Source organism: Pan paniscus, chromosome 12 (assembly GCF_029289425.2).
Source record: "Pan paniscus chromosome 12, NHGRI_mPanPan1-v2.0_pri, whole genome shotgun sequence".
Taxonomy (NCBI): Eukaryota; Metazoa; Chordata; class Mammalia; order Primates; family Hominidae; genus Pan; species Pan paniscus.
In genome coordinates, this window is record NC_073261.2 from 95,551,409 (window position 1) to 95,566,573 (window position 15,165).

Below are 15,165 nucleotides of genomic sequence, written 5' to 3' on the forward strand. Positions count from 1 at the left end.
CTTGAGGGGATGGAGAAGAGGCAGGCTGAACTCAAAGAGCAGTTTTGGAGTTAGAACCAGCAGGATTTGGTTTGGTTGATGGGCTGGGTGAAGCTTCTTCATTTAGTGCTGCGGGGAGGGAAGACAGGTGATGATTCTGTTAACAGAAATAGGGAACTTAAGGAAGGGAGCATGTTTGGGGAGAAGACAATGAAGTCAACCTTTGAAAGGTGAGTGAAATTCACATGGAGGTGGCCAATGGCATATTGTATCTGAGTCTGGAAGCTAACAGGAAAGTCGGGGCCTGGTACAAATTTGTGACTATTCATCTGCAGGGGACAATTAAAGTTAGGACTCTGGGAGATGCTATTCATCAACTTATCCATGAACCACAGGCCTAGAATGAAGCACCATGGGTGTACGGTTTTGCTTCTTGGGGCTGCAGTCTTGGGGTCACCTTCCCAGCTGTATCAGTCCATTCTAACATTGCTATAAAGAAATACCAGAGACTGGGTAATTTATAGAAGAAATGAGGTTTAATTGGCTTATGGTTCCATAGGCTGTATAGGAAGCATGATGCTGGCATCTGTTCAGCTTCGGGGGAGACCTCAGGAAACTTACAATCATGGCAGAAGGTGAAGGGGGAGCAGGCTGGTCACATGGCCAGAGCAGGAGCAACAGAGCAAATGAGTGGGGAGGTGCCACACACTTTTAAACAACCAGATCTCACAAGAAGATCATACTCGCTATCACCAGAACAGCACCAAGGGGGTGGTGCTAAACCATTCATGAGAAATCCACCCTCATGATCCAGTCACCTCCCACCAGGCCCCACATCCAACACTGGGGACTGCAATTTGACATGAGATTTGATTGGGGACACAGATCCAAACCTTATCACCAGCTGACTATGTCCTCTGCCTCCTAGAGCCCCACTCGTGGTGAAGGCCTTCTGGAGCCCCTTCTTCTCGATTTCCCCTTTCTGGGTGTGCAATACTCCCCAGCCAGCCTCCATAATGTCCACCTTTCTTAGATAGCCACTGCGGCAGGGAGGTCCCAGCGGTCAAGGAAAACCTCTTAGCATTTTAGGCATCAGAACTGGAGAGGTCCCATTGCCCAGTACCCCCTTTTATAGATGGAAAAATTAAGATCCAGAGATGAAAGGGCTCTATGAAGGCCACAAAACTCATCTCTGGCCCTACCCTCACGAGGCCATCCCAAGCTCCCTGACTCCCAGCTGGGCTCCTCTCCATAAGCTAAGTGCGGGTCTGTTGTCTTACAGGACTACACGCGGGTGGTGTGCCCTGTGATCGATATCATTAACCTGGACACCTTCACCTACATCGAGTCTGCCTCGGAGCTCAGAGGGGGTGAGTTGGGCTAACACCTCCTCCACAGTAAGGATTTTCTTTTCCTCTCAGTCACTGCTTTTAAGTGGGGAGAGTGAAGGAAAAGCTCTTAGTTGCTTGTCAAGAAAGCTCAGCCTGCAACCTGCACTATAATTACCTTAGCTTGGCCCTTACCACCAGGACTGTGGATGGAAGGGCTAGGGGGTGGGCAGGATGCTCCCAGCACCCAGAGCTCCAGCTCTAAGATAGGGCTCACCCCACTTAACGTCCAAAAATGTGATGGGAGCAAGGATTTCCCAGCTACATGTGGCCTGCATTGTTCTGATGCCAGCAGTGGGCACCACCCTCTCCTAGAGACATGTGATTATTCTGTTAACAGGAGTAGGGACCTTAGAGAAGGGAGCATGTTTGGGGAGACCCACCCCAGCTCTCCACATAGGGCCCACTGTTGCCTCCACTTCAAGAATGACTTTTAGGTGACTCAGGTAGTTTAAGAGCCTCTCACAAACCTCCTGCTCACACCTTCCTGAGACTCAGTGCCAAGGCCCACATTCCATGACTGTCCATCCTGTCATCCTTGGCCCCTACCCCTAGGCTCTTTATCCTCTGCCCTTTATTTCTAACCCTACACAGCAGAGAAGGCTCAGAGAGTCAGTAGTGGGTAGAGGAAGAACAGGAAGCTGTGAACAGCGCTTTGGCAGCCATGCTGCTGATCAGCCTAGGGAAACCTGCAATCCCAGGGACCGGCCTCTTTGAGACCTACCTCTCCAGGACCTGGGTACATTCATGACCTTCTGGAGAAGGTGCAGAATGAGCAAGTGCTTTTGAGAGACCAAAGCAGGTGGGTTGGTGCTGTGTTGTAGGGTTTGACTGGAGCCTCCACTTCCAGTGGGAGCAGCTCTCCCCAGAGCAGAAGGCTCGGCGCCTGGACCCCACGGAGCCCATCAGGTAAGTGGGAAGAGTCTGTGCAGGGGTGGGCAGACCATCACCACTGGATCCTGTCAAGTGTAGGGAGGTGCTCAATATCAGATGTCAAAGCATCAAGCAGACAAAGGGAGCCCTTTGCCAGGCCATCTCCACTTTTGCCTTTATTTTAGGAGGTTTCTGTCCTCTTGGGGACTTCTCGCTGAGGGGATGGGGGCCAGCAGAGGCCTGTGCTGAGGTGTGCTGCCCACCCTCACACATGCCATGATGTCCTTGTGCCTCCTGCTAATGTTGGAGCCCAACGTTGGTTGAGTGGTCCCATTCGGCCTCTAGTGAGGGGAAAGATGGTCCCTTAGGGCCAGGAGCAAAGTCCCAGGGTCTTGGACATCAGGATTCAGCCCAGAGATGTTGAGTCAGCCACTGCTGTAAGTGGAGGCCAATATGAAGGTCACTGTGACATATTCATAAGCACAGCTGCCCTGTTCTCTGCAGGAAGATGACAGTGGCATGAACTCTGGCTCTTTGCCAGGCTGTGGGTGGCTTTGTCCTGACCCACATTCTCTCCCAGGCCCCACTGTGACCCACAGCATATTGTGGCTAGGGCTTTGCCTGGCCTGGGGACCAACTGAGGGCTTGGGGTAGAGTAGAGCATAGTGGTCACCACACAGAGGAGCCTGTGGTCTCAGCTTCAAGAGTGATGGTCTTGATGTCCTACCTACTGGACAGTAAACCAGTCCCGGGCCTCTTGGGAATACTTAAGCTAAAACAAGCCTGCCTCAGGCAGGGCAGCAGGAAGATAAGAAGTGTATGGATAGATACAGAGGCCACTGGATTTCTCAGTCCAGATTAGGGATGCCCAGGACTAGCCAAAGGCATCTCTGTGTCTCTGGTGTTGCCACATAGTAAGTATTTAATCATTTTTGTTGAGTTGGCTGAAGTCAAGTTGAGGACAAAGGGACTAGCAAGAGCTAAGAATGGGAATGTGAATGGTGACCTTCCAAATGGGGGTGGGGACTCTGAGAACTCTACTGTGGGGTAGGACCTTGGTCTCATCTACCTGATGGCCCCTCCTTGCTCCTCCAGGCTTCTCTATTTGGAGAGATACCAAGAGGAAAATTGGAGCCAGTTGGTACCCAGGACAAAGTCCTTCATTTCTAAAGGGAGAGGGAGGAGGAACTTCTTATTATGCTGAGCATCACACAGCTCACATCAGCTCCTCACCAGGGGCAGTGCATGGTGTGGGTGTGGGAAGAGCAAAGGGTCAAGGTGATGCTGTGCAGCTCCCATGGGGGTTTTCCTGCCTCTGTCGCAGGGGTGGCATTCTCAGGACAGGTTCTCTTCTTGTGGGATAGCTCTGCTCATCAGAGGGCACTTGTTTCCCAGGATGAAGCCAGTTCTCAGGGAACAGCAGGATGTGGCAGCATCCGGAGACCTGGGCTTCTGACCAGCTGTCCATCAATTACTTCTTTGATATGGAAGAAAACTCCCTTCACCCTCTGGATCCACTGAAAGGGGGCCAGGTCTTTGAGGGCTTGCCCACCTATCCAGCCACTGATTATTAGCTTGGAATCTGCTCCCCTCCTGCCTTCCTTGGTAGCCCCTTTTCAGGCATTTCTCTGGCATCTCTCCAGAGAAGTCTGGGGACTGGGGCGAAGAAAAGGAAAAAAATATGAGGGTGTGTGAGTTTGCTAGGGCTGCTGTAACAGCATACCACACACGGGACTGCTTAAACAACAGAAATGTATCGTCCCGCAGTTCTGGAGGAGAGGTCCGAGATTAAGGTGTCCACAGGGTTGCTTCCTTCTGAGGGCTGTTCTAGGCCTCTCTCCTTGGCTGGTAGATGGCCATGTCTTCCCTGTATCTCTTCACATTCTCTTCCTTCTGTGTGTCTGTCTCTGAGTCCAAATTTCCCCTTTTTATAAGGACACCAGTCATATTGGGCTCATTACCTCATTTTAACTTGATTACCTCTGGAAAGACTTAGTCTCCAATTACAGTCACATTCTAAGATACTGGGAGTTAGGACTCCAGCATATCTTTTTAAGAAGGAATTCAACCCATAACAGAGGCATAAAGAGGGAAAAAAAAGGAGAGAGAGCCCAGTTTCAGGAAACAGATGTGCTGCTACCAAGTGCCACCTCAGCCCTTCTCCTCTGTGTGGTCGGTAGCCCACTGTCCCTTCTCCCAGTAACAGAGCTCCCAAGAGAGCCCTGCTGTGCAGAGCCTGTGGAAGAGGCTGGGGGAAGCTCCCTGGGTCATCAGAATAGCAGGGGTCCTGAGTGAGCCCTGTGTCCCCATGGGAGATATGCTAATGAGTGAATTTGCCTGTCTGCAAGGTCAGGAGATTTACAATCACAGGAAAAACCCTGGAGCTTGTTCTCATTTTAGATAACTGGAAAATGTACTGGCCCTTCTCGAGAGGAACAGAAATGGGAAGAAAATGAGAGTTTTCTTCCCTCAATGGGGTTTTCTTTCCCCAAATGGGAAATGGGTGTTTCAGACTCAAGGGGCCGAAGAATTTGAGAGTGATCTCCCCACTAGAACTGATCCCCTCTCTTTTTCTTCCAAATGCACAGGACTCCTATCATAGCTGGAGGGCTCTTCGTGATCGACAAAGCTTGGTTTGATTACCTGGGGAAATATGATATGGACATGGACATCTGGGGTGGGGAGAACTTTGGTGAGTCCCTGCCTCTGCATCCTGACCTATGCTGTTCTATACACCCTGGGGACTGGGGCGGGGACCTCTGTGGTTTTGGATCCAACACCAAGCTGTCAGAGAGTCACACATGCTTGGGATGAGGTCCTGGGAGATGGTGAGTTACTCTTTTGGGGGAAAGCGGGTAGGGTGCCAAAGGAATAGTTGTTGGAGGGTGTTGATAACAAGGGAATCTCTCCATGAGGCTGCATGGATGTTGAGAACCAGGGAAACACGCTCTGACAGACTGTTAGGGGAAAGCTGAGATGCAACAGCCAGGAAGACCAAGGAGGAACACCAAGTCTGAGGGGTCAGATACAGGCTTGAGTGAGGAGTGATGCATTTGAAAATTTGCAGTTGGAAGGAGCTTGAAGAAAAAGAATGAGGAACAGGAACAGCAGTGACATCCATTAACATCCATTAAAGTCTGTTGGCTTCTTTGATTGCAGCACTCAGTTTCGGGTAATGAGGAGGGTCTGGGGATATTTTGCCCTTGTCTTATAGTGGGAGAGGAAGGGGTGAGGGAATGGGGCTGGGTTATAGGACCCAAAACTGTACAAACAGATGGTTGGATCTGGTCATGGTGGTATAGAGCTGAGGCTTGCAGCCACAGGAGAAACAGCACAGTCAGAAAGACCCATTCCATCTAGCTAGTGATACTTAATACTCATTTCCCTTGTGTATTAAAGGTGTTAATGTCAGGATACTAGCTCTACTTCTTGGGGCTGTTAAAAGCCATTGAAGTAAATGTGTAAAATCTTGGCACCATGCAGGCATAATACATGTCAGTTCCCTCCAGCAGGTGAGACCTAGGAGATCACTAGGATAGAAGCTGCACGAGGGCAGGGGTTGGGGTCCATTTTGCTCCTGGCTGTCTCCAGTGCTTAGCATAGTGGCTGCCAGATAGGAGGCCCTCTGTAACTATTTGTTGAATGAACACATCACAGTAGAGTAAAAGGGAGCCTCCCAAAGTGTCAAGACCCTTCCCTGTCTGGGTACCATGGCACATGTCTGGCACGGGCTCTCTGAGCAGGGGCTCAGGCCAAGAGAATGATCCATGGGGCACATCCCAGCATTTAGCAGTAATCTGTGCATTGTCTGCTGCCATTGTTTCCTCCTGTTTCTGGCTCCAGGGTGTTTTATGGCTTTCTCCCTCAGTCACTAAGAGTTATTTCCTGGAAATTTATGGCTTCTGGCCTGACCCACAGCATCTGTTCTCCCAAACTGGGCAGTGTAGAGAAATGCATCAGAAAAGTCAGTCTCCTGCCATACAGGGTCCAGATTGGATGCCCAGCAAACAAAACAGAAAAACACCCCAACACCCACACAAAATCGAATCCCTTCCCTGGGACCCAGCCCATGAAGGCCTTCTGGAATGTGATAGGGGGCTGTTGGTGTGGGGTTCGAGGCTGGGTCTGCCTCCACCAGCCCAGGAGAACTTGGAGCAGGTGGACCTTTGGTGTTCTCAGTGGGGTAGGGACTTCTGTCTTATGGGGTGGAGCCCATTTTTATGTCTTGACAACCTCGGTATTTCTTATAGTTAGTGATTTGTTCCAGCCTTTCTCTCAGCCATCAGATGAATCCTCTCTACAGCATTTCTTATAGACAGCAGCCATCCAATCTCTGCTGAAATGCTTCTTATAATGATGCATTCACTATTTCACAGTTTGGCATATTCTGTTGTAGATATATTTTTTGTTGAACTATTAGAGAATTCTTCTAAGTCAAAGCCTAGCTACCCCATCTTCTGTCTGTCAGGGCTTGTACTGCCCTCTTGAACTGCACAAAGTGATTCTTCTTCCACTTGGAAGTTCTATTTGGATTCAGGCAGCATGAATTTCAAGGATGGCACAGTCTGGTCCATTTTGGTATTGGTAGCAATACCTTTCCTTATAGCAATGTTAACACACATCTGCTCAAATCAAGTAGCAATCTCATCTAGCTGGCTTCCGACTCTTTTGGCATCAACAAGGGCTGATTGGAATAGAGAAGTTGGAGAGGGTGCTGGGAGGTGTGGGAGAGACATTTGCAATCCATCACAAAATTTTTAAACCACAAAAAAAGCACTGCCAACAGCTATCACAGGGAACACTTCATTTTACCCCACCCCAACATTCCATTATGTATAGCCAGCTAACAGCACTTTGAAAGCCATTTCTGGATTTTTTTTTTTTTTGGCATTTTATATGCCAGAAAATGCAGTGCTTTTCCAGTGGTGGCTGTGTCACGTGGACAGTGTCACATCTGCGGGTGGGGATAAGGCAGCTGAGTACGTGAAGGAGGAATTTGAAAGAGGGTCCCCATGAAGATCAGGGATTTGGATGGGGTGTACAAGTGATGCTCCAGCTGCGAAGGGGAGATGGCACTAAGGGGTGAAGAAAGGAGTCCTGGCTCCAGAGTGTGGCAGGAAGGGCCTCCTACCCACCAAGTCACCAAGTCCTGCAGATCAACTGCCCTCAGCATCACTCACATCCGTCGCCTTCTCTCCATCTGCTCCAATACTCTCCTCAGTGGTCCTCCATCTCTATTGTACTATCGAATCTGAGCTCTCACACCCCTGCCAAAGTGCTTGTTTTGAAATGCAAACCTCCCCACCCCTTCCGGGCCTGGCATTCTCAGTGGCTCCCTTTTGTCCTAAGGGGAGACTCACACTCCTCAGCTGGATCCCTCCCTCCCATGGCCTTGCCTGCCTCTCCAGCCTCATCAGCCTGCTCCTGCCTCAGCCTTAGGTCCAGAGGTACCAACAGAACCTCACACTCTTCCCAGAGTGAGTCCAACCCACTATTAGGACCTAGCTTCCCTTTTCCACCAAACTTACTCTGCTGCAGAAGCTGACCCTCTACAGGACTCAGCCCTGGGGCCACCTCCTCTAGAACCAGAAAGCTTTCCCTGCCCTACCTCTGGCCACCCTCTCCCTCATTCTGCACCCTTCAGCACCAGGTTCTCTTCATCACTGCACTGAGCCCTTGTATGTGTTTGTCTCTTTCTTCTTCTGTGTCTGCCGCCCAGCCTTCTACCAAACCTGGGGCTCCTTACAGGCAAGATCATTCATTTGACTTCTCATTCTTGAGCCAGCAGTGATAGAAACTACTCACTAAATGTGGGTTCAAAAAGCCAGAGACTGAATGGGAATGGGGTTCAAGATGGGAAGGGCAATATATATGAGGCTCCATTTAAAATAAGTTTCATTGGATTAAATGGAGCCCTAGAGAGACATGTTTAAGGGTTTCCCTTTAAATATGAGAATAATAGCAGCTGGTAGAGACATCTTTCCTTTCTAAGTAATAGAATTTCTGTGTGTTCTAGACATGTTTGCATATGTTGTGTTGTCTTTATTTCACAGCACAAAGATGCATGAGATGATTGGGACAGGCTCTGGCCAGAGTGTCTGTGACCTACTCAATAGCACATGGCCCTTGCCCTACCCCATCTTGGTTTTCATGGGTTAGAAGCAGCCACTGATGGATTGGCTGCCATGGTCATGTGAAAGCCGTGTCTCATACTCTCACGTGCCCTGACCTCAGTGCCACCATTTCCAAAGTATTTCTAAGGTGAGCTGAATAGTTTTGATCATTACATGTGCATTTCAGCCTATGAGCAGATGTTAGGGAAATGTGGCTTTTAGATTTTTTTTCAGAAGTTGATTTGCATTAAAATTGGATGCTTAAACTGCAATTTACATAACACAGTGTACATGTAATGTGTCTACTTTGAGCTGCATCCTACTTTTAGCTTTTGGTCTTTAGAGATAAAAGGAGTCTGTTAGAGAGAGAGAGAGAGTATGTGTGTGTGTGTAAAAGGAATCTGTTGCCCTAGTATAAAGTCTGTGTGTGTGTGTGTAGGGTGTATGTGTGTGTGTAGGTATGTAAGCGGTGCATATTTCCAAAAAGGAGCCCTTGGCACATATATGAAGGGTGAATATGGGATTCCCGAATTTAGAATGGGGGATTTCCAAAGCACAGCAGGCACAAAAGGCTGCTGAGAAGAGAGAGGTGAGTTGGGGCCCAGAGAGGAAGTACCACCACCTGCTGTCCCAGAATGTAGTCAGGGACACCAGGCTATGCCAGGCTCGGCTCTCCTGAGTGTGTAAGTATGTGTGTGGCGGGGGGTGAGTGGGTGTGTTATGGGAAGAATGTGGGCTGTGGAATCAGGTAGGCCTCAGTTTAAATCCTATAATCATCGCTAAGCATTCATAGGCCTGAGTTTAAATCCTGTAATCATCGCTATGCATCCTTGGGAAAGTTACTTCACCTCACTGAGCCTGTTTCTAAGTCTTTAAAGTGGAGACTGATCCCCGTAGTAGGGAGAACAGCCCCCCCAAAGATGTCCACACCCTAATCCCTGGAACCTGTCAGGATGTTACCTTACGTAGCACAGGGATTTCCCAGATGCGTTTCGGGTCATTAATCAGTGACCTGAAGGTAGCAGATTATCCTGGCTTTTCTGAGTGGACCCAATTTAAACACTTGAGCCCTTAAAAGTAGAGAACTTTCTCAGGCTGGAGGCAGAAGAGAAGTAGCAGATGAAACCAGAGAGATGTGAAGCCCGAGAGGTACCGACCACGGCTGCTGGAGGGGGCGACATGGAAGTAGCCGAGAGAGGCCCCAAGTTGACAGCCAGGTGGAAAAGGGAACCTCAGTCCTGCAACCCCAAGGAAAACTGAGTTCTGCAAACAATCTGAATGAGCTTGAAAGTGGGTTCATCTTCAGAGCCTTCAGAAAGAAGCCATCCTGTTGACACCTTGATTTCAATCTGAGACCCTAAGCAGAGGGCTCCGCCAAACCCACCCACTAAGTTTGTGGGGATTTGTTATTGCAACAGTGGAAAATGGTAGTAGGCCCCACATCACAGGGCTGTTGCGAAGATTAATTAGATAATGAAAGTGCCTGTTCTCCACCAGGGTGAGCTGCCCTCTCTTTCAGAGAGCAGGGTTTGTTAAACGAGGATTATGTGTGACCTGCTGGAGTAGTTTATTCCTTGACTTTCTCTTTCAGCCTCACCCTTTCCATGATTGGTGGCTCAAGATTAGGGACATGGCCTCATCTGAGAAGAGCATACAAGTGTGATAGCAAGTCAGCTTTTCCCCCAGATGGAGAGTAAAGCTAATGCAGCCAGCACTCTGTTCCTTGTCTGGGCTACTGGCTAAAGCCCCATGCCAAAGGGAGACCCCCTGAGGCCATCCTTTCCTGCTGCTTCTCAACTTCCCTATGTGTAATTGAGTCCCATCAGACACTAGTTGCTCTGTTTGCATAGAGAATATGGAAAGATAAAGGTGTCACCTGGCATTTGCAGTCGTATGGGCATTGCAGATCATGGCATGCCTGTGGTCAATACTTGTCTAGAGTAAGAGGTGTGGATGGAGACTTGATTGTCCCAGCTGTGAGTGAAATGCAGTTTTGCTCACAGATTCAAGGCGATGTTTTGTGGGCCAATAAGATTATCTCTACTGAAGTCCCTTCGTTCATTAAAGAGTAATAACAGAGCTTGCTTTCTAGCCCAGTAGATTTTGGGAACTTAAAAATTACTGAAAGGCAAGGTTCCCCATTGTACATAAATATGTGTGGACTTATGAATGACAATAGCCAGGTGAGTGTCTGTTTCTCAGACAGAGGTTTAAACTTGGCCAAAAGTAGAATGGGCAATGCTATTGTATACACAATACACACACATATACATTATATGAGGCTCCATTTAAAATGTGGTACCCACGTGTAATAATTCTCTTTGCCTTTGTTTAGAAACCAGGCTATAAAATGAAATTAGAACCTTGACCAGTATGGCCAAGCAGTGGCATATGAATAGTCGTGGTTTGCTTCCTGGAGAGAAAGCTGCTCCTTCTCCCCTGAATTCCTGCCCACCATCCATGGGCTTGCCAGGTAGAAGTTGGTTCTGGTGAAGGGCTAGGACCCTGGGAGGGGTGGTAAGCACTACTGATCAGCTGATGGAGAGACAGAAGGAAAGTGGGGGGAATGGAGGGCGGGAGGGCAATTCGCTCTCAAATATTTACCTGACGTTTAAAGAAAGTAAGATTATAACAGTGCCCCGATGAGGATGGAATAATTACACATCTGCATGCCTGGAATTCAAAGTGGATTTGGGTCTCCGTGAAGTGGCATTCATCACCAGGGAGATTATGTGGGCGCTGACTCAGCAAGAACCCCCAGCAAACTCTCTACACAATTCTTTTTTGTTCCCTCCTCCCTCACTTCAGAAATGATGACTGTGCAGGTGCTGCAGCCTCGAAGATCAGAGGCCCTAATCTGTACCTGGAAGGTCCACTGCCTCACACATGAATCTACAGCACTTCTGATAGCACTTGTGCAAGCCCCCTTCACAGGACCTCAGGTCCTGTGACTGTCCCAAAGGTGTCAGCAGATATCTATGAACCACCAGGCCTGACCTGCAATCCTGAGAGGATACACATCATTTCCTTGAAGTTGGTGATGTAGATAAGGGTAGAGCACTTGTATATCCCACATTTTAAATAACCCACACTGTCATCCCTATAAATCATCACACTGATCTGAAAACTCTGAGCCGCATCCCTCAGACTGCCTCTTGACTCTGGCAGCAGCACAGCGATCCATGTCAAGACACGTGCCTCCAATAATTCCAGGCATAACAATCTGAACTCCAGAGTAGAGACGCTCTTAACTCATCTCGGCTGCAGGTTCCTCTGGGCGGCAGCAGCCAGCCTGAAGGAGACCTGACATGGACATCCTTCAGGACTGGATGAGTGAGTTCATAGGGTAGGAATGTGACAGCTAACTATGTATTTGTCACTCTTGTTAGTTTGTGAGTGCCTTGAAGTTGGTATCTTTGCATCCACAGCTCTACTGGCTGGTGGAAGATGTGCAGTATGGAGGCAGGGTGGTGTCAGGGGAAGACCATGAATTTTGGAGTTGGAGAGATGTGCTTCCCTGCTTTTGAATGCCACCAGCTCCTCGCTCTCAGTTGTCCTATCAGAGTTGCTTCTGCATCGCAAAATAAGAACATTAATAACAATGGAGCAGGGCTGTTAGGACTAATCAGCTACTGCCTGCCTGGCCCAGAAGTAAATGAAGGGGTCATTTTCCTCCCATGGCTAATGCTTGCAGAATTGCAATACTCAATTTTTGTACTAAGGCAACAGACATAAGAAAATTATAAGGAGGAAGAATGTCTTTAGAGGAGGCAGGGCTACAGCAGGCTGTAGGAAGATGCTGAGGGCATAGGAGATGTCTTGGGTGTGATAATGTCCCGTCCATCTCAATAGATACCTCAGCCAATCGTGGAAAGTTGGTGCCAGAGCCTGGGGCAGAGTTGGGGCTGGTAGGATGGAGGTGAGTCCTCAGCACAGAGTGAACTCTGGGAGCAGAGGCGACAGCAGTGTCAGGAAAATGCTCGGAGACAGAGCGATGAGGGGATGTAGGAGAAGAACATGGGGAGACCAGAAGGAAGGTAGAGAAGGATCAGGGCCAGGCAATGGTGCTGGCCTAGCTGGGGACCTGTGCATGGCTGTGGCAGAAGGGAGGGGTCAGTAGATTCAGAGAGAAATAAAGAGCTGGAGGAGGGATCATAGGAAAAGAAACAGCTAGTGGGGAACGGGGGTGGGGCATGGGGTAGAGGCAGAGGTTGGAGGGATTCACTTTGCAAAGGAAAAGGGACATATGTCTCATTTGAATACAAGGAAAGGAAGAGACTGTAGATGAAACCCATACATATCTTTAGAAGAAAGCTGGCACAAGATGTGTAAGTTATATCTAGCGAGCAAGGACTCCATCTCTAGTGTTGAGGAATTGGAGGGTTTTCCATTTTGGGAACTGGAGCAGGCCCTGTTTTGAGTCTCTGGAGAGGAGTTGATTGGAGCACAGACATGAGACTGAAATTCACACGTGCTGACACAACTCCACGCACCGACCTCCAGGTTCCTCTATGTGCTACTGCAAGATGGGGATGTGGGTGCCAGGCAGTTGGCTGAGCTCACTCCTTGCTCAATGACTCATGTGAAAAACGATTCAAACAGTGCCCCAGCCAAATGCCAACTCCCTCTATACCGTGGGACTTTATGGAGAGTCGAAATCTCAAATGTGAAGTGCACACATTTCAGGTGTCTCCTGCAGTGTGGCAGAAGATGGGAAGAAGAATCTGTAAGTCATCTAAGAAATTAAAAGAGGGCACAGGTGGGTGATGTCCATGTTTTAAAGAGATTGGCTTTAGAGGGATGTCTCATAATAACTGCTGCTGATCTTTCAATCACACTTAGCGTTTATACAGTTGTTCTCAAAATTCTATTTGATTTGATGCTGACGGCATTCCAGTGGAGTGTTTTTATGACATTTGTTTGACATAAGAGCAAATCAGGCCTCCGCGAGCTTAAGCAGGTTTCCCAAGGATACAGCTAGCTGGTTACTGCAGACTTGGGCCTGCTGACTGTGAAGCTAAGTTCTTCCTGTTTCCTTTCCCCCATGTTATTGCCATGATTCAGTAGCAGTCATGAGAAGTCCTCTCTTCCTCCTTGAGTCTACACAGTCCCCAGCCTGAGGGGAATCCAGGCTTCCTGGGAGTGAAAAGCAGTAGGCAGAGGGGCAGGTGCAGAGAAGGTGGTGGAGTAGGGCTAGTGTGAAAGAAGTCTTGCCTCAGTCCAGGGGCCTTTCCAAGGAAACGTGGGAGGAGACAGGTAGGTGACAGGTAAAGGTGGCTGGGGACAGGGGAATGAGAGCAGGGTGCAGGACACACATGTGATACGAAGGCCCTGTAATACCTGTATCCTTGTTCCCTTCCCCTGAACACCCAGCCTGCTTCCCCGTGGCTCCTCACATGGGCAGCCACATGCTTGGGCTCGACTTCAGAAGCATCAGCCAGACCAGAATACCTACAGATGAGGAGCTGCCTTTTCTACCAGTGACAGGCCCAGTGGGATGCAGGAAGCAGCCTGCCCTCGCAGTGGTCACTTAGGGGGTACATTATCTGTAGAAAATTTAAGAGCAATATTAACACTCACAGTCTTTCTGCTTTTGAATGTCACCATGCACTGGCAATTTTAACCAATGGCAGTGATAAAATTCCCTCCCTCCCCACTTGGTATGCCACCACTTCCTTCTCAGGGCAGAAGCACTACTTCAAGCCTGCTGGGGTGCAGTCCCGGGGAGAAATACACTCACCACAGCCGCCTCTGCTAACTCCATCCCACCCACCTCTCTGAGGGCCCATAGCAGCAGCCAACCAGGAAGAAATGGGTGTGTGTACAAACCTAGGGGACACCAGCAACAACAGCTTTGAGGCTTCCAGCATTTTCTAGAACTGCTTTCAGCTCTAGTAAACTGCACAGACTTTCTCCTCCTGGGTTATGATTCAGGTGGCTCTTCCCCAGTGGTAGAATTGCATTCACTGTGGAAGGAACTTTTGTGGACACCTTGCTCTGAGGCCTTCTGGGGACTCAGTCCCCTTTGTTGCATCCTTGCCGTGAAGTTTTCTAGCCTGTCCTGAGTCTTCTCACAATGGTCACCTTGTCCCTGATTGTTAGAAAATTCTCCCGTATTCTCGATTGAAATTTCTTTCTCCTTGGTCCTGACTCTAACCCTCTGGGATCACAGGGAGTGCATCTAACCAGACTTCCACAATGAATTCTTCCGCAAGTTAGAAGGCAACTCTCTTAGTGCCCCCAAGGCTCCTCCTTTCCAGGCTAAGAAGTTGCAGCAGAGCCCCTGCCCCGCCATGCTGGCCCCTGAATATGCTCCAGAGGCCAGCGTGTTGGTTTGCACTGTTTCCCTGCTCACTTATACCACCCTCCGAAGTGGTAGGACTATTCCCATTTATGGATGGGGAAACTGAGGTCTCTCAGCCAGTGGAGCCTACAGACTGGCTGCAGAGTCTGTTCTTTGGCCTCTGCGGGGGCCTCACCGTTTCATTAGACCTGGGGCCTCAAAGCTGCAGCAGCAGTGATAAGAGGTCATAGGAGGGGCATGACTGTCTTGCAGAAATCTCCTTCCGAGTGTGGATGTGCGGGGGCAGCCTAGAGATCGTCCCCTGCAGCCGAGTGGGGCATGTCTTCCGGAAGAAGCACCCCTACGTTTTCCCTGATGGAAATGCCAACACGTATATAAAGTAAGTGCCCAGGGGCTCAGCACGGGTGGGCAGCAGCACAGGCAGCCATGGCTGGGCGGCTGCTGGTAAGGGTTGCAGCCGTCCCTGGTGCTCTGTTAGGCTGCCTGTGTGATTTGAACTGGCCGGGGC

General features: G+C 49.3%; 1 protein-coding gene across 3 annotated transcripts in view; it reads left to right on the forward strand.

Annotated features, from left to right (window-relative positions):
• The window catches only part of GALNT14 (polypeptide N-acetylgalactosaminyltransferase 14), a 227,400-nt gene that overhangs the window by 190,772 nt on the left and 21,463 nt on the right, over window positions 1-15,165 (forward strand). For 2 of the 3 annotated variants that reach the window (XM_024927753.4, XM_003827154.6), the window contains exons 7-10: window positions 1,262-1,349; window positions 2,192-2,276; window positions 4,829-4,932; window positions 14,910-15,036. In XM_024927753.4, the coding sequence (XP_024783521.2) occupies window positions 1,262-1,349; window positions 2,192-2,276; window positions 4,829-4,932; window positions 14,910-15,036 (404 nt within the window). The remainder of the gene's footprint in view (window positions 1-1,261; window positions 1,350-2,191; window positions 2,277-4,828; window positions 4,933-14,909; window positions 15,037-15,165) is intronic. The other variant, XM_063594637.1, reaches the window with a different exon arrangement.